We start from the raw sequence: 19,149 nt of genomic DNA, 5'->3' as shown, positions 1-19,149 counted from the left end.
TCCACCCAGAACAACCTCTAGTTGCCTTCTGTTCTAGAGGTTGCCTTCTAAGAGGAAGGGAAGACAGTCACTTCTTGCTCTCCCTGTTTAATGCACCCTAAAAAACACTATTACATTCATTCTTTTCAAACCAGTCACAACATCATGTTGAGATAATCTAGGGGCTTTTTAGTCTGGCGAAGTCCAAACTGAAAGTTCGTTTACTCACTTAAACTTTTTTTAGTGGGGGTTTCTTCGCCTGGTCCTGTGTTAAGCGTTGGAGATACATGAACGAGTTGGACAACTTGTTGTAAAAGAGAGCCCCAAGGAGAAATGGGTGTGTACCAGGAGTACAAACAAAGGCATTTTGAGAGCACCTGAGGTCCATTCATTCACTCTCCAGCCTTCCTCCCTTAATCAGTACCCATTCTGAAGCCCCTCGCTCCCTCCTCCACTTCCGGGGTGCAGCAAAAATATTTCCTCAGGGAAGCCTTTTTTGACTCATTGATGGGGAGAGATTCTCCTATATACTCTGTACATTTCCTTCATTTCACCTATCACAATTATGGTAAGTAGTTATCTGTCTTAATTAAAATGAAAGTTACATGATGATAGTAACTATGGACTTGGTTTATCTTTATTTTTCTATTTTTATTTTTTGAGTCAGGATCTCACTCTGTTTTTCTATTTTTATTTTTTGAGTCAGGATCTCACCCTGTCACCTGCCCAGGCTGGAGTGCCATTGGCATGATCTTGGCTCATTGCATCCTCGACCTCCTGGGCTCAAGCAATGCTCCCACCTCAGCCTCCTGAGTGCTGGGATCACAGGCATGTGCCACCACACCTGGCTAATTTTGTTTATTTTTTGTAGAGATGGGGTTCTCACCATGTTGCCCAGGCTGGTCTCAAACTCCTGGGCCCAAGTAGTCTCTTAGCCAAGGCCTTCCAAAGTACTGGGATTACAAGTGTGAGTCACAGCATCCGGCCAGGATTAGCTTTATCTTTTTATGTTAGGCACTAGGAATTGAAGAGCCTCCAGGTTAAGTATTTAGTGAATATTAGTTATATTCGTTACGTCCTTTTCTCATCATTTGTATCTTCATGTATTTGGTCTACCCGATTTCTCCACATGCCCAATACCAGTTTTCAAACTCTGAACTTTCTCACATCTGTTTTGAGTATCTATCAACCATCCATACTTTACAGGTCCGCCTTTTATTACAATCTGTCCTGTATGTTATGAGTGAAATTGATTTCCCCTTAGAAATAGGCTCAAGGGCAGGACAATTTCTCAAGGTTCTTGTTTTTTGACCTCTCCTAGGCTAGGGCTCAGCATCTTCTAGCCCTTCATAGACAGTACCTTAGTGCAATTGCAAATGCAGACACTAGCCATTCTCGCATCTACTCTGCAGATAAAATTGCCATTTGTTTAATGACTAGTTTCCCCAGAAAACTCAGTAAAAGGAAATAAACGCTTTTCTGCACATATCCTGGGCCTGTTCCTTTCGGAAGTCGCAAACATGTCATTTTCCTTCATTAAGCAAGTTCAGTCCACTTAGGAGAAACAGGAACCACAGCTTCCATCAACATCACCCAAGAATAAATGCACATTGTGTGTTAAGCACCCCTTCCCCTGCTTTCTCATGCAGTGAGAACCATGATACATCAGACTTCCACTTTAGGGATAAATGGCCTCATTGCTGCTTGGGCTCCCTATAATCTTCATTCAACTTTTTTCCTATTTAAAATTCTCACAGGAGCCTGTTTAAAAGCCCAGGCATTTGAACATCACAGGATTGTGGTGGTGGCTTCAGGTGCTGGCCTAGGGAGTGCAGCAGTGGCATCCCATGAACCAGTCTGATGCCACATCCATTCTCTTATCAACCACTGGCACCTGCATGCCTTATGCCAACAGTGCCATGCAACTGTGTTCACCCATTTTCTGTAATTATGTGGCAAATATGTTCCCTTCATCTGGAATTCTGAAGCCACTTAAGATGCAACACAGATTCCCAGTGGGTTACTAGACTCCCCTATGTAGATTCCATGAGTGTGGCTTCCAGCAATTTTTGCATGGATTCTGAAAAATCACTACGTATTGGAAATTTGTGTTCATAAGACATTTTTCATGAACACTGATAGTTTAGCAATAAGTGATTTTCACAAAGTAGATGCAGGGTTTTCAGTCACTAAATGAATTCAACAAAATGTTTACTGTGCAGTACAAAGGTGATACACACTAATATTCTCAGAGAAATTATAGTAAACTGAGTAGCTTGAATTTGGACCAAAAATGTCAGAAAAGGGGTATTCGAGTAAAAAAAAATAAATCCAGTGAACTCTAATAGATGGTTTATTGGAAACCCTCATAGCACTTTTTCAAAAGAACTTGACAGGTTTTATTTTAATAAGACATAGTGAAGAGGAAATGGCTTAAAAGATATCATCAATCTTTTATTTAAGCACTGCCCTTCATTTTGAAGGAAATGATACAATTTCAAATCGGAACTTCCTTCTCAAGAAGTGATATAAGAATGTAACATTGATTTAACATACAACCTTCAACAAAAATAAAGTTTATACGACTCACTGGGAAATAAAATGCATGTGGAATTTATCCTGTTTGTCAACATAATTCTTCATGAGTCACAAGTATTACAGCCAAGAACAAAGCTTAACGAAAAGCTGAATCAGTTTATAGTTACTGATTTAAAAAACATTTCACAAATAACATGTAGCTTTCCAAACAAATTCATTTGATGACCATAATCACAACTAGATTTTATTCTAATTTATAAAACAAAAAATGGTTAGACAAGCACATGATATTAAGAGTCTTCAACACAGTGGATTCCATTTTATTAAGAAAAAAAAAATAGAAAACAAGTAGTCCTTAAATTTTCTTAGCTCTCCATAGCATACGTTATACAAAATTAAAGTTTTGCTTCCAAAAATATGTTTCCATGTGGTCGTGGTGTTGTCCAGTGCTATTAGGGCCAAAGCACCAAAGACATGAGAAGTTTAACCACTGACTTGTCATTTTTCATAAAAACTAAACATTTCCTTATAGGTCTGGAGTAAAATCTTCTAGGCATTTTAGTGCTAAAAGTCATTTTAAATTAAATGTGAAATAAAAGCTACAAAAAGTATGAGTTCTTTCAATACAAAAAGTTGTGTAGCTGAAGTTGTGGACTCCTTTGACATACAGAAGCGTTTCAATAAAATATTTGCTCAGGTAAGAAAATAGAAATTTGTCTGCTTTCATTTAGCATACGTTCCAGTCGATGTCCTGCTTATCCCTGCCAGCTTCTGAAGAACATTAGAATCGATATTTCTTTCCTTCAAAGAGCATCCGTAATTCACAGTACAAAACAGTTCTAAAGTCTTATTCCTAAGGAGAAACAAAAATTATTAAATATGTTTATTTTTTCTAGTGTCAAATGTAGCCATTGCCAGGGCATTACAAACGCACTTATCCACAACACTGCTGGGTTGAGGAAAGAACCAAGAGTTGATTCATTCCCCTTTTCTGTGGCTGTTACTAATTGGTTGTTGCTTTAAGTGTTATAACCCTAAGAAAATTCCCAATAAAAATCACTGTTCTTAAGTGTCACATATTTCACACCTCTGGTATTCTGTAGAAACGCTTGCATTACATGGGAAAGCGGCATCTGAAGAGATCTATTGCCTATTCTAGTTCATTTCCAAGCCTTTTATTGAAAACCTCTTCTCTAGAGGTTTTCAATGTGCTACTACTGATGTGGATTTTGTAGGAGCTCTTCCTTCAAGCTGAGATCTCTTAGAGCAGTTTGCTTATAACAGTCACTGCTATACTTCAGTGTGACCGACCATACATCACTTGCCATTCTGGGACAGAGGAAGGAGACGGGTGGGGGAGTTGAAAAATGATCTGGCTTGCCCAGAGCTGGACAGTGCCATTCTATTCTTCCCTCCCACTTGTCTACACAGTGGTCATTACTACTCGCTCTGTTGCCCAGGCTGGAGTGCAGTGGTGCCATCTCGGCTGACTGCAACCTCTGCCTCCCAGATTCAAGCAATTCTCCTGCCTCAGGCTCCCAAGTAGCAGGGATTACAGGTGCCTGCTCAGCACGCCCAGCTAATTTTCTGTATTTGTGGAAGAGACAGGGTGTCACCATGTTGGCCAGGCTGGTCTCGAACTCCTGACTTCAGGTGATCCACCCACCTCGCCTCCCAAAGTGCTGGGATTACTGGCATGAGCCACTGCCCCCGGCCTACCTTCTATTTTCACTACTGTGTTAAGCACGAAAGAAAATCCAAATCGGTTAGATAGAGCAGGTTCTCCTAAATGTCTTAACCCATGTTTATCTTGTTCTATTCCATGAGCGAAGAGAACACAAAGCTGTGAAAGTATTAAATATGGACACTAGATTTACATTTCCAACAAGAAATTCATCTCCCTCCACAGTCCCAGACCAGGGCTAGAATGTGGTTCATTTTTAACAATCAAAGTGGCAAGATCTGTTTGGTGATCACTCTAAAAACAGGGAACGTAGCTAATGCCCTTTCATACTGAGGTGCTACAAAGATCCAAGCTATTAAAGACTATGGCCTCAACATCCATGTGTGAAACACCTATACTAGAAAATCCTTTAAGTCTTGTTGCCTTAACTTAGAGATCTCCAGGCAACAGGCCTGAGGATAGCCATGGCTGTGGACCACTCAACTATGATTCTATTCCAACTGTTAAGAATCATATCACAAAATGACTTGTACAGAGTAGTTTATAATGACTCCCGAGAGAGGAAAAAAAAAAAAAAGACACCTCAAAATTCACTCAACTTTTGAGGCAGCAATGGCAATAGGCAGCAGAGAAGCTATGCTGCAACTCAGGGCACGTATCATTGAAGATCTCACAGGAGTTTGAGACAGGCTGGAAAAAAAAATCATACTAAGCAAATAGTATCTCATACTAAGCAAAACCGAGTAGTATCTGCTCAGCCTGCCGCTAACATCTCACAATCACCAACTGTGCTTTAGGACTGTCACCAAAGTCAGATTCGGTGCTGACTAACCAGGTGGCATCTATGATCAGCGTTGGCCCTCTTATTTAACAAAGGGCTCTGAAGGAGGTGTTCTCCAAGCAACAAGGAGACAGCTGCAGTACAAGACTTTGCACCTTGAATTAAATCGCATCAAGTGTGGATAGCAAAAGTAGTATCTTACCATTGAAATATGTGTTCAGCCTAAGATTTTTTTACCCACCACCAGAACAAAAGTGAGGGTGAGATGGATGGGCCAGTGAAGGGATGGGGGAAGAAAAAAAAAATTACAGGATTACCACCAAAGCCTTGTTTTAAAAGGGCTCCCTTCACTATTCAGGAAAGGGAGTGGAAGGAGAGATTAACCAATTCCTGCCAGGGCAGTCCTTTTTGGCTGCTTCCACAATAGATACTTTATGGAGTGGCACAGCCAACCCTATCTGTGGCCTGCCCTGCGGATGAACACAGCCGAGCAGGTTTAATTAGATCAAAGACACAAAGGGCTATTCCCTCCTTTCATAACAACGCAGCTGTAAGTGCCTACAACAGCAGGGGAGAAACAAAGGCAGCAGAACAGAACCTTAATTGAAATCTTCTCCTGGCTGGTCCTTGACAATGATTTACTTGTAACCTAGGAAGGGGCGGGTGGAGCAGGAGGTAGCAGGAGCCTCAGCTAAGAGCCAGCTCCAGAAGACTAATTACTTGGGGGTTGTGGAGGAGGGAGGTAGCAAAGTCTTTGTAGCCCGAGTTTGCTTAACTATTTGTTAAACTTCATAGGAGACTGCTGTGGTTTTGGTCTGCTGCTCCCAGACCCTGTCATGGATTCACCAGCCCTGCGCTCCAGGAATCCCATAAAATAAATCACCCCAGCCCCGCTGGATCCCACATACAGCTCAGCTCCGCCAAAGGAGATAAGCAGCTTTCGTGCTGGTACCTCGGTGGCGACTCCACAAACCCACTCTGGCCTTTGTACCAGGATTCTTCCAAGCCCAGGATAGGAAGCAATGGCAGTAATGGGTGCTCCGAACTTTTCCCCAACCCCACGTGCTTAAGAATGGCCGATTATAAACCCAGATCTACCAAGGTTTAATAGCCAGGCAAGTCCACAGTTTGCCTCACCGCGGAGAGGAAGACACACTTAGGGGGCCAGAGAGAGACGCCCCCCACCCCCAACTAAAGCGTTTCCTACCTGCTCCCTCTGTCCCCTTCCTCCTCCCCCGTCCACAGCCGGCTGCGCATTTCACCAACTCTTTTCCAAAGGGCCCAGGAATCCCAGATGGGGCCCAGACGGTGGCAAAAGAGGGAGGAAGAGAGGGAGAAAGGGGGCAGCGGCTGCTACTGCAAACAGTTCCCCTTCGCAGCTCTGCGCTCAGCTCGCCCATCAGTGTGCCACCGCCTCTCCGTCCTCCTCTTCGGAGCTGGGCGCAGGGGGGCGCCGGGGAGGCGGCGTAGTCCGCGCCAGGTTGCCGTCGCCCTCCTCCGGCTCCGCTGGGTGCAGGTGCGTGGCGAGCTCCTGAAGCACGGCCGCGCGCCCGATCTGGTCGTTGCGTCGCTTCTCCATGATCAGGTCCTCTAGACTCTGGAACTCTAGCGTGTGGCTGCGCTGCGCCGACAGCTGAATCTGCAGCCGGTAGGGCTGCTTCCCTATGCGCAGTTCGCCGCCGATCTTGAACTCGCGCTTGCCGTAGCGGCACCAGGCGGCGAAACTCTCTGAGTTGCGCCAGCTCAGCTCGCGCTCCTTGGCGCCCACGTGCGCCAGAGCGTTGCGCACTACAGCGCTGGGGCTTAGCGGCTTGTAGCGGTACAGATCGTTGACCACGCGGCCGCGACGGCCCTGGCTGGCGTCAGTCAGGAAGCTGTTAATCACCTCCAGCCGGTGCAGGTGCACCACCTGGAAGTTACCCACATATACCGCCCAGTGCGGGTATTGAGCCTGCGACACGAACTCCACCAGGTCGCCCGGCTTGCACTTGTTGAGCAGGTTCTCAGGTGTGTAGGTACTCAGCACCGCCGAGCCCGGCGCGAAGCTCTTCTGGTAGATGCATTCATCCCGGTAGAACACGGAGCATTCCACTTCGTGCAGCCGCGGATCGTAGGGCTGCGGCTGGGGCGGCGGCGGCCCGTCCCCACCGTCGGGCAAGCCGCCGCCATCTGGCCCCTGAGGCGGCGGCTGCGGCTCCATGTCCTCATCGTCATTGGAGAAAATGTAGGAGACCCCAATGCGGGGCCCGTCGTCCCGGTCCACGCCAGTCGGGTCGGCCGTGGGAACTTCCTTGTAACTTAGGTGGGTCAATTTCTCCACCTGGTTGCCCATCACGCTGCGGACACACGTTCACACCGCCGCGAGGGGAGAAAGCGAAACCACCTCTAGGGTCATTTGCACAGGTCCCCGGACAGGGGCTGAAGCCACCTGTTGGGAGAGGAAGGCAAGAAAGCCATGTAGGAGCCCCTCCGTGAAAAGGGCGTTTTATTCCGAAAAAGAACCGGTGGGGGCTCAGCACCTGGAGCCATTTTAGGGGGAGTTTCGGATGTAGCGAGCTTTCCCTCGTTTCTCCACCTCTAAGGTCACGGTCACAGGAGACTGGGCAACTCCAGTTCTCCCTGTCCCCAGCCCTTCGCCTAGCCCTGGCAAAACCCATTGCATCAGCAGCTTCTACAGCTTCCGCCTGCGCCCTACCTGCCAAGCTTGGACAGGAAGAGGGAAGGAAAGAGAAACTTTACTCCAATCCCCCCTCCTCTGCTAACTTCCCCTCCCACCCTCGGGCCCTAACTAGCCCCTGGGACGCCTCCTCCCCACCAACGCTTCCATCCCCAGAGGAACAAGCGAGGATCTCAGAGCGCGACCTGGGCAGGTGAGTCACCCTACCTGGCTCACCTGCAGCGCTACCTCCTCCCGGCTCGCCCGCCCTTCCCCCGCGCCCGCCCTCAGGCTCGGGTTACCTGCGCAAACTCACCCGCGGAGAGGTGGAGGCCGTGGGGCCTGGGGAAGGGCTCCCTGCCGCGCCCCAAGACTTCTAGGACGAGTTTGAAGGTGTAGGCTCCGCAGTCCCTCTCCCGGCGCGGGCGGCAGCGAGGCTGGGCAGAGGGCAGCGCAGCGGGTAGACTGGGGGCATGTCTTTCCCCAGCGGCTGCGTAGCGCCCCGATACTTGAAGGCGGGGGGCAATCCCTGTTCACACCGCGCCTCCTCCCGCCAGCTGGGGCTGCTGCACCTCCTCAGCCAGCTCTCAGGGGAGGTGGGGCGCGCGGAAGGAGAAGACCGCAGCCTCGCAGCCGGGCGCCAACAGCTCCCGCTCGGGCCGGGCGAGCAACAAGCACCGGAGCGGGAGGGACGGGATTGTAGATCCGGCTCCCGGCTGCCGGGCGGGAGTGCAGCCCGTGGCATTTAAAGAGACAGGCGCTTACTCCCCGAGCTCGGGTCTTTTTCACATTGCGCCGAGCCGCCGGGATCCCCGCCCCCCGCCCCGCCCACTTAGGCTGCGGGGCTCCGCCTGGCCACGCCCCCGCGCCGGAGCGGGTTTAAATCCCCCGGTAAATAATCCACCCGCTGGCTAGGGTTGGCGCTGTGAGCTCCGCTTGCTTTCCGGGAGAAGTTAGAAGGCAAACACAACTTGCCAGTGTGGAAATTAGAAAGGGAAGGAGAGTTTGGTGTTTGCGCCTTTTCCCTTTCACCTCTTTTTTCCCAGAGTATCTGGAGACGGAGGAACAGTCGTTTCTTTTCTTTCCTGGAACATATTTCTTGCCCTAAAGGTCACAAGAAAGGATTCTTCACTAGGACAGCTCGAAGAGTGCTTTATTTTAAAGGTATTTTCAGAGTTAGTAGTGGGAAACTTTGGGGTAGAAAAGAAAATCACAGAAAGGAAACAGTTTAACACAGAACGAAGACTTATTCACTGACTGGGTCCCAGGACCACCGCTCTATTTATTAGATGTCCCTGGAAGTTAGTACAAAGTTCATAACCTCTGGTATTTCCAGAGGGGTACCAGTTCGTTGGATGGTGAGAGAAAGCGTGCACCTCTGACTGCTTTTTTTTTTTTTTTTTTTTTTTTTGGTGTGGGGTGCGATTAGGGGGATGTAGGAATTGCCTAATTGTCCTTAAATTAGAAACAAATTAGCAGAGGCCCCTGGTGCATATATTTCCTTCCTGTTGACTTAGGGAAGTGACAGGAGACCAGTACTGCCTACTAACCTCCACCACAAAAGGACACTTCCACCTCCCCACTGGTTTCGTTTCTTTTACCTAAATGTAGGCTACCAAAGTGGTTTTGTTGTTGTTGTTGTTTATATTTTTTAAATAATGGGTCGGGTGGGGGTGGAAGATTGACAGCTCTGTTTACAATAAACAAGTTTAGGCACAACTGCAAGCACCCAAACTTATCTGTGGGGGACTTAAAAATGCCATTCAAGACCTGAGCTCTGTCTTCCATTGCTTTCTTTTAACTAATTTTTTCCAGCGTGTATAACCAGCCAGTGGAAACAGGAATATACTAGCACTGCTGTGATCCTTTCCAGTTTGAGAGAAAAAAATAAAAATCAATCTACTTATGTAATTTTGAGTCCAAGCAATCAATATTGGCAGGGCTGTGATAGAAATTAGTCCTTCAGCAAGTCTGAGATCACAGTATAAGTTAGATCAACATGAGACTACTGTGTGCTGTGAGATTCTGTTTCAATAATTTCCGACTGGCTGGCCTCAGGCACGTGTGACCGAATGAGTCCACCACACCCCAGTCCTTTTGATAGCAAATGGTGTGGGGGCTGCTGTTATCTGAGTGATATTTGTTGCCATCATATGATCACCATATTATAGACAAGAGTTAGGCTTGTAGAGATTATGGCTGGTCATCCCATGTTCATGAGATTGGGAGACCTCTGCTACTGTCTGATCTGGGAGGCCACTTTGCTCCTAGGTGCTACTGGGATGGCTGGGAATGGAAGAATTGAGCTGAGAGGACACAGTAGTTTGACAGTTTGCTGCCGGCACTCTAGGTCAGAGATCTGGTGGGTGAGGAAGCAATGCCTGGCTGTCTAGGTGTGTCTCCTTTTGTCTTGATGAGCTGTTGTCAGGTGCACAATAGTGACTCAACAACATATCTTGAACTGACCAACTATAAAGTCTCAGAGGGAACAAGCCCTGATCCAATTTATATCTGAATGCGTGGAACTGAGTGGGTACTCAATAAATGCTTGATGGATGCCTTAGGGGAAAATTTGGCCATAGGTCAATAATTGCTTCCTGGTTTTATGGGGCAGTAAGTGAGTGAGTGAGTGAAGAAATGTTGCCTTTTGATAGCTGGCCTGTAGTGTAGATTCTTCCATTAATGCCTGTTGAAGGTTCAACATCCATCTTGTCACCTAGAATACTTGGTCAGAGATTACAATATGACTCTCAAACATGCTTTGTTCATCTCAAATAGTTGTTTAATAAATTTAAGCTTGTTGTCAACAATTTGAAAACTTGGGAGATATCATTAAAATATTCACATTTCCAGTTTCATTTGAAAAATTTATAAAGATATGGGACTTAACTGGGCGTGGTGACTCACGCCTGTAATCCCAGCACTTTGGGAGGCCAAAGAGGGTGGATCTCTTGAGGTCAGGAGTTCGAGACCAGCCTGGCCAACATGGTGAACCCCATCTCTACTAAAAATACAAAATTAGTAGCCAGGCGTGGTGGGGCGCGCCTGTAATTCCAGCTGTTTGGGAGGCTGAGGCAGGAGAATCACTTGAACCCGGGAGGCAGAGGTTGCAGTGAGCTGAGATCGCGCCACTGCACTCCAGTCTGGGCGACAGAGTAAGACTCTGTCTCTAAATAAAATAAAATAAAGATGTGAGACAATCAGACCCATGTTCCAGGATGGCAACAAATTGCTGGAGAGAAGTGGTAGTTACCTTGTAGGTGAAATATAATCTCCAGTTGGATCCAGTTCCCATCCCCTGTACCTCACCTACCTAGGTCCCTTGCGTGGTCCAGGAAGCTCTCTGTTGGCCACCTCTGCCATCCAATATCTGTACTACACTTTTTATTACCTGCATATGTGTAACTCAGCACATGATCATATACTATCTGGTATTATTCTCTAATTCAGGTATTAAAATTCATATTCTAATTAATATATTCATGTCTTTTCTAAAGAGGACTTGGTTCAAAATACATTTCATGAAGACATACTAGGTGCCTGCTAGTCTTAATCGCTGTGCATCCAATTCTACAATGGGCACCGTGCTAGGTTTCTTAGATGTTCATGTCCCCAGGTAGTCACCATATTGGAGGAGACAGAAATACATAGACTCTTTGGGACACTGTGACATGTCCTGTAATAAGAAATAGAGGATGCTGAGGCAGTAAGGTGATGTTTCAAGGCACAGTGGATACAGAGATTAATGACAAAGTGCCTGCCAACAAGGTCTTGAGCTCATGGGGGAAACACAACTCTGAAATTAATAATAACTCCCATGGAGTGAGCTCTTGATTCTTTTATAAAGGAGAAGAAAGGTTAGAGAGGCCACAGCTTCTCCCAGCTGGTGGAAGGAAAGATCACACAAGACCGCTTTACTTCCAGGCCCATGCTTTTCATTTTGTTTGTTTGTTTGAGATGGAGTCTCACTCTGTCACCCAGGCTGGAGTCCAGTGGCGTGATCTTGGCTCACTGCGACCTCTGCCTCCCTGGTTCAAGCGATTCTCATGACTCAGCCTCGCAAGCAGCTGGGACTACAGCTACTTGGGCGCCACCACACTGGGCTAATTTTTTAAATAAGTTTAGTAGAGATGGGGTTTCGCCATGTTGGCCCGGATGGTTTTGAACTCCTGACCTCAGGTGATCTGCCCACTTCGGGCTCCCAAAGTGCTGGTATTAGAGGCATGAGCCACTGTGACCACCCAGGCCCATGATTTTAACTTCTTTGTTTTAAATAGAGTCCAACAGATTCTACAATATTTAACAAATATTTGAGTGTCTGGGTTTATCAGACTCCAAGAGATACAGTTGTGGATGTAGCAAAAAACGTCCCTGCTCTTATGGCGTTTACATGTTGATGGAAGGAGGCAAATAATAAATAAGTAAATGGATCAATGGAAATATCTGAGAGAGAGAGAGCAGGGTCATGAAGAAGATAACATAGGGAAATGGGATTGAATAGCTATCAGTGAGGAGAGGGTGACAGGAGTGGCCTAGTTGGCTTAAGATGGTCAGGGAAGGACTCCTGAGGAAATAGAATTGAGCAGAGACTTGAAGGATGAGGAGCCAGCCTTAATATTACCTCCAGAGGGAAGACCAAGAGCAAAGGTTAGAGGGGGAAAAGACTGGAAGTGTTTAGGAAAAAGAAAAGACCACAGTTGTGACCAGAGCACAGTGAGTGAGTGTAGCTATGATAGGAGATGCAGGTAGAAAGGTGGGTGAGCCTTTGGGTTTAAGGGCATCCAGGCAGCTGCCCTACAGGAAATGGACTGCAGGAGTGAGAAAGGAAGCAGGTCCCACAGAGGCCTGGGCTGTGGGAGGAAAGGCATCCCAGGCAGATGGAGGCTGGAGGAAAGCAAAGGACAGGCTGGGAAAACGCCTTCCTCAAGAGCAGCAGTTCGAAAAAGAAATATTAGTTGGATTTGAATTCTCAGCCATACTGCAGCTTCATCCCCCCAACCGTGACCCAAGTGTCACATCCCACACACCTCTTTGGAGGAGGCACTCAACAAAAACAAGTTGCGTTGAATGCCGGTTAGTCACTCTCATAGTACTCTTGTCTAGACCAGTGGGGAATAATTGAGAATTGACGTTTCTACCTGACAAAGCATTGGCCCTGACTCTGCAGGTGTGGTAGAGATCTCAGTTTAAATGGCTTGCTCCAAGAAAGTACAAAACAGGAGCATGAGGACAGAATTATCTGATTAGGCAATCTGGAACTCTGCCTGTTCCCTAGGCTGGGCCCCAGGCTCGTGGCAGCAGCAAAGAGTTGAGCGAGTTGGCTGGGAAACAGCTTCCTCCACACCTTCCTTACAGTGGGAAATCCTCAGCTTTACCTGCACCTCTGATTCACTACTGGGGTTTTGTTGTGACTTTTGGAGGTAAGCAATAGCAAATGGAGCCAGGTGACCTGGGCTAATCCTGTTTGCCAACTACATAACCTCCGAGGTGTCTCTTCTCCACTCCGGGCTTCATTTTCCAGACTCTAAAGGGAGGCTGATGATACTGTTTGCCTCACTTGTGAATCCTCAGATGGAACCCTCTATATGGAAGCACCTTGTAAATCCTAAAGGCTGTGTAGATGCCAGGCATTATTGACACTCTGTGATAATGATTTTAAATGAAAATAATGATTTTTTTTTTTTTTTGAGAGAGAGAATCTCATCCTGTCACTCAGGCTGGAGTGCAGTGTCATGATCTCAGCTCACTGCAACTTCCACCTCCCGGATTCAAGTGATTCTCCTGCCTAAGCCTCCTGAGTAGCTGTGACTACAGGTGTGCGCCACCACACCTGGCTAATTTTTATATTTTTAGTAGAGATGGGGTTTCACCATGTTGGCCAAACTGGTCTCAAACTCCTGACCTCATGATCTGCCTGCCGGGGCCTCCCAAAGTGCTGGGATTACAGGCCTGAGCCACCACACCTGGCCTAGATAAGATTTTGTAATGGGGAATAAAAAGGTAACCATTTATTGTGGGCATCCTCTTACTAAATCTCTCTATCAGTCCTATTGTTGACATTTCCCAAATAAGAATACAAAGGCCCAGGGAGGTCAATATAAATCTTGCCCACTGTAAGGGGAGAGGCTGGATTTGAATCCAGCTGCTTCCAAGTCTGTTTTTCACACTGTCAAGCAGCCTCAGGGAACACCAGCATATATGTTTGTTTGCTTAGCCAGAAACTGAAAGGTCTGAGTGACCAACATACTCAGTTGGCCGAGAACTTTATTGGTTTTAGCACTGAAAGGCACACCACATTCTAGACAAACTAGGACAGCTGGTCACTCTGCTTGGGTGCCTCCCTGTCTTGGTCATTGCCCTCCCTAAGCCAAGGGCTGTCATGAGGTTGAAGCTGGTGATATTGCTAGGATAGAGCAGGGAAGGGGGAGGAGAGCAAAGAGAAATTGATGTTTTAGCCCAGGCCCCACTCTTAAAACAAGCCCCCATTGCCAGGCGAGGTTATACATGCAGCAGCAGTTGCATAGACAGGGCCATCCAATAAAAGGGACAATAAATATTATAGCCTGCTTTTGGCATTCATTTTTATTTTAAAATCAGACTCTTCACAATAGGTGAGGCCTGGGCCTGTCTCCACTTTGAGAGCTGCTGGCCTGTAACTGCTTTCCTTAGCCCTCCCAGCCTGCCTGCCTTTGACTTTTAAGTCCTGCATAAAGAGTTTTACATTTTGGCTGAATTATTACTTGACCTTCAGATGAAGGAAGGAAGCCCAGAGGCTGTGGAATGACATCCTTTTCCTTGGCTTCTGCATTTTATTTGCTCAGATCAACAGAGCAGATTCTGAAGCCGACTGGGCAAGAGCTAGTTTACCCTGTGGGTAGGGGTAAAAAGCAGGTACCTTGAGAAGGGGTCTGAGGCTGCAGCCCACCCCAAACCAGCTCTCCACGCATTAATCCTACAGCTAAATTGTCTGTAAGGAAGCTTTTAATCCTTTCCTAGAAGAGGGTACATGGGTGGCGAGACTTCGAAGCCAGTCCCTGCTGGAGGCCTGCTGTTTTAGGAGGCCCTGACATCATATTGTTTATGTTGAACCAGAGTTTGATTTGTGCTTGGGAGTCTGAGCTTGTAGCTGGGCTCCTGCAGAAACCTCATGAAAGATGCATTTCACCAGGCCGTTCCAGGGGAGAGACCAGCTTAAATTACAGCTCGACAAATCCAAATATTGGCATATCTGCAAATCCAAATGTGGGGATTTCAAAATATAATCTAAATTCTAAGAATCTTATTTTGCACTTCTTGTGCAAGAAGAGGATGAGCTATTCGGAGAGGAGACAGGGCTGTCAATAATGAGAGTGGCTTCGGCAGAGCAAACCTGACCTCCTTTGCTTTCCTTGGGTATTCTTCATGCTTCCAGGGAAGACAGCGTTTCTTCAGTGTGGCTTTCTGCAGGACCAATGGGTGGGGGGACCACCCACCTAGCACTTAGGACACAGTGTTCAACAAATCCAGTTGGTCAATTCCTATCTGGCCTGGGGCGATGGGATCTCCATGGATTACTCACCCCACTAAAGTGTATTCAGAACACAGTAGCCCCAGGGATCCTGTGAGACCGAGAGCCAAGCTAGGTCACTCCTCTGCTCAAAACCCTATCATGGCTCCCCGTCTTCCTTGCAGAAGGGCCAACTTCCTACAATAGCTCCTATAACCCTGCTCCTTCATAACCTCTCTGATAGCTCATCACTTACACCTCCAGACATACTAGCCACTTGCTGTTTCTCCCCCATGGCTGTTCCTTCTGCTTGGAGTACTTCTCCTCCACCCCAATTTCTTCCCCCATATCTTCATAGAGTGCTCCTTTAGCCTTTTTTTTTTTTTTTTGAAACAGGGTCTTGCTGTGTCGCCCAGGCTGGAGTGCAGTGGCCAAGAGGCTCATGGCAACCTCCGCCTACCAGGTTCAAGTGATTCTCCTGCCTCAGCCTCCTGAGTAGTTAGGATTATAGGTGTGCATCTGGCTAATTTTTATATTTTTAGTAGAGATAGGGTTTCGCCACATTGGCCAAGCTGGTCTCAAACTCCTAACCTCAAGTGATCTACCAACCTTGGCCTCCCAAAGTGCTGGGATTACAGGTGTGAGCCACTGCGCCCAGCCATTCCTTTAAGTCTTGACTTGCATATTAGCACCTTGGTGAGTCTTCCCTGAAAACCCTATTTAAAATTCTAAGTGTTCTCCCATACATACCCCTCATCCTCTTTCCTTCTCTATTATCTATCACTTATTCTACTCCCTTATCACCTTTTAGTATTCTGTGTAATTTGCTAAATTGTTTTGTTTATTGTCTCTCCTAGTTGGACTATAAGCTCTATGAAGTCAGAGATTTTGTTTGTTCACTGGAGGCATCCTTAGCTCCTAGCACAGTGGTTGACACGTGCTAGGCTAAATAAGCTATGGTTAAATGAATAAATAAAAGGACATTTTATATGCAATCTCTACTTATGCTCACAACAATCTTAATGGTATAAGATTATTCTTAATTTACAGATGAGAAAATTAATTCTAAATTACTAAATGCCTATGATGTGCCAGGCACTATAGACTAGGCAGTTGAATTTCAGAGAGGTTAAGAAATTGGGCCCAGGAAACACAGCTAAGTTCACCAAGAAATGACAGCTCTGTAGCTCAACATGGTAGCCGCTGGTCACATGTGGCTATTGAGCATCTGCAATGTAACTAGTCTGCACTGAAATATGTCATAAAAGCAAAATGCGTACCAAATTCCAAGACAATACAAAAGAGTAAAATATCTTACTAATTTTAAAATACTGATTATATGTTGAAATGACAAAATTTTGAATCTATTTGGTTAAATGGAATATATTATTAAAATTAAATCACTTGTTTCTTTTTACTTTTTAAAAATGTGGCCACTATAAAAATTTAGATTATGTATGTGGTTTGCATTTGGGCTTGCGTTATATTTTTAATGGGCAGCCCACTTCTAGCAATTTCCATTCCACCCTTCATCTCTATCTTCAAGAATATTACCTCTTTGACTCTTGAGGGCAAGGATGCCGTGACCTTGTCTTTTCTGTAAGAATAAGATCAAATATACGTAGAATACATCAATAACTCTCAAAGGCATTAACATGCCTGTCTTAGTTTGTGCTGTTATAACATAGTGCGATAGACTGGGTGGCTTATAAATAAGAGAAATTTAGTTCTCACAATTCTGGAAACTGGACGTCTGAGATCAATGTGCCAGCATGGTTAGATTCTAATGAGTTGCAGACTGCCATCTTCTGGTTGCATCCTGTCATGCCAGATAGAGGGCAAGAGAGCTCTCTGGGGTCCCTTTTATAAAGGCACTTATCCCACTCATGGGAGCTCCACCCTCGTGACCTACTAACCTCCCAGAGGCCTCACCTCCTAATACCAATGAGGCAGGATAGGTAGTCAGTGTTCTCCAGACGCAGCAACTGTGGTGACCCTACAGTCAACACAATAAGCCTCAGCATTCACATTGCAATTGGGCACATTCCAGCAAAGCTATCTTCCAGTAGGAACGTTCCCTTCTAGATAGCATGGCATTTTGATTTTACCTGTCCTCGAACTGACCCTTTGCTCATTATAATAGTAAAAACACACCCTTGGGTGGAGGTTTAAGATGCTAACAAGACATGTGGTGTAGAAGCAAGCATGAACAGCTATTGCACATGAGCACCCAGAAGACCATCGAGAACATGCTTACTAGTAACACCTCTTTCCACCTCTTTATAATCATATAAGAAAGGGAGTCTCCCTAGTGCCAGTCTTCGCTGTCTCATACTTACAATCAGCCCACCCTGAATCCTCTATCTTTCAGGGTGCATTATCCATTCTGCACTTCACTTTCTTTTTTTTTCTTTTGAGATGGAGTTTCACTCTTGTTGCCCAGGCTGAAGTGCGGTGGTGCAATGGCATGGTCTCGGCTCACTGCAACCTCCACCTCCCAGGTTCAAGCAATTCTCCTGCCTCAGCTTCCCATGTAGCTGGGATTACAGGTGCCCACCCCCATGCCTGGCTAATTTTTGTATTTTTAGTAGAGACAGGGTTTCATCATATTAGCCAGGCTGGTCTCGAACTCCTGACCTCAGGTGATCTGCCCTCCTCGGCCTCCCAAAGTGCTGGGATTATAGGCATGAGCCACCGTGCCCGGCCTCTGCACTTAAGTTTCAAAATATTCTTTTGCAATACATTACTCTGTGCTGCACCTCCTTTGCTGTGTGTCTCTTATTTAAATTATTTTAAACTAAGAAGACAAGAACTGGCCAGGTATGGTGGCTCATGCCTGTAATCCCAGCACTTAGGGAGGCTGGCAGGGGGGTGGATCACCTGAGGTCTGAGACCAGCCTGGCCAACATGGTGAAACCCCGTTTCTACTAAAGATACAAAAATTAGCCAGGCGTGGTGGCGTGCGCCTGTAATCCCAGATACTCAGGAGACTGAGGCAGGAGAATTGCTTGAACCCTGGTGGCAGGGTGGGACGGGTGTGGGAGAGCTGTGGAGGTTTCAGTGAGCTCAGCTGAGATCATACCACTTCACTCCAGCGTGGGCAAAAGAGCAAAACTCCATCAAAAAAAAAAAAAAAAGAAAGAAAGAAGAAGACAGGAACTGAGGTATCACATTAGCTGTCCACAGCAACACATTGGAGGTTAGAATTTCAGCATGTGAATTTTGAGGGGACACAAACATTCTGTCCATAACAATACCTAAAGAATGAATGTCTCTTTCCAAAAAACAGTCTCCAAGAGAAGCAAAAAGAGGATGGAAGTGGCCTCCAGGGGTAATGTGTCTTCAGTGCTTTCCTTTTTCTTTTTTTTGAGGCAGAGTCTCACTCTGTAGCCCAAGCTAGGGTGCAGTGGCGCTATGTTGGCTCACGGCAACCTCTGCCTCTGGGACTCAAGAGATTCTCCTGCCTCAGCCTCCCGAGTAGCTGGAATTACAGGCGCGTGCCACCACACGCAGCTAATTTGTTTGTATTTTAGTAGAGACAGGATTTCACCATGTTGCCCAGGGTGGTCTGAGCTCAGGCGATCCGCCGGCCTCGGCCTCCCAAAGTGCTAGGATTACAGACATAAGCCACCACGCCCGGCTCTTCAGTGCTTTCTAAGTAAAGCAGATAGTCCCCTACACTAACTTGAGAGTTGGGTCTGTGAAGAAGAAATTCCCAGTATATAATGAAGTTGAATGAAGCTGACTAGACACCCACCATTAACATTATCGAGCATGTTCTTCTTCCTGACAACTGAGTAACCTCCTGAAGAGCATCTGGCCGCCTGTATGGACATTCTTAGAGAGAATACAAATTAACCTGATAACTCCGTTTCTTGGTGGTAATCGGTAAACTGGCAGTCTGCTTTTGTGTATCTGACTCTGTGGGCTGGGTTCATGGGACTCTCTACTTTCCATGAATTGACAGCTGGGTTTTTGAACCTGGGAGCTTGAGGATTACACCTCAGATGATAGAGAATTCACAA

At 46.4% G+C, this 19,149-nt stretch overlaps 1 protein-coding gene and 1 long non-coding RNA gene across 2 annotated transcripts in view; one reads left to right on the top strand and one right to left on the bottom strand.

The window, feature by feature from the left end:
* Window positions 1–2,408: 2,408 nt before the first annotated feature.
* Window positions 2,409–8,397, bottom strand: LRATD2 (LRAT domain containing 2). Its single transcript, XM_050802336.1, has 3 exons — window positions 7,955–8,397; window positions 6,190–7,410; window positions 2,409–3,370 (listed from the first exon to the last, which is right to left on the bottom strand). The coding sequence occupies exon 2, from the start codon at window positions 7,312–7,314 to the stop codon at window positions 6,382–6,384; it is 933 nt and encodes a 310-aa protein (XP_050658293.1). The 5' UTR covers window positions 7,315–7,410; window positions 7,955–8,397; the 3' UTR covers window positions 2,409–3,370; window positions 6,190–6,381.
* The window catches only part of LOC126961718 (uncharacterized), a 161,272-nt gene continuing 149,453 nt past the window's right edge, over window positions 7,331–19,149 (top strand). The window contains exon 1 of the long non-coding RNA XR_007728398.1: window positions 7,331–7,852. This is a non-coding gene — a long non-coding RNA (uncharacterized LOC126961718). The remainder of the gene's footprint in view (window positions 7,853–19,149) is intronic.

The sequence above is a fragment of the Macaca thibetana genome, chromosome 8 (assembly GCF_024542745.1).
Source record: "Macaca thibetana thibetana isolate TM-01 chromosome 8, ASM2454274v1, whole genome shotgun sequence".
In the NCBI taxonomy this organism is placed as follows: domain Eukaryota; kingdom Metazoa; phylum Chordata; class Mammalia; order Primates; family Cercopithecidae; genus Macaca; species Macaca thibetana.
This window is presented reverse-complemented; position numbering and strand designations above follow the sequence as displayed.

Coding starts and splice junctions, on each gene's coding strand:
- LRATD2 (XM_050802336.1), bottom strand. CDS start 7,314: ATGGGCAACCAGGTGGAGAAATTGACCCACCTAAGTTACAAGGAAGTT.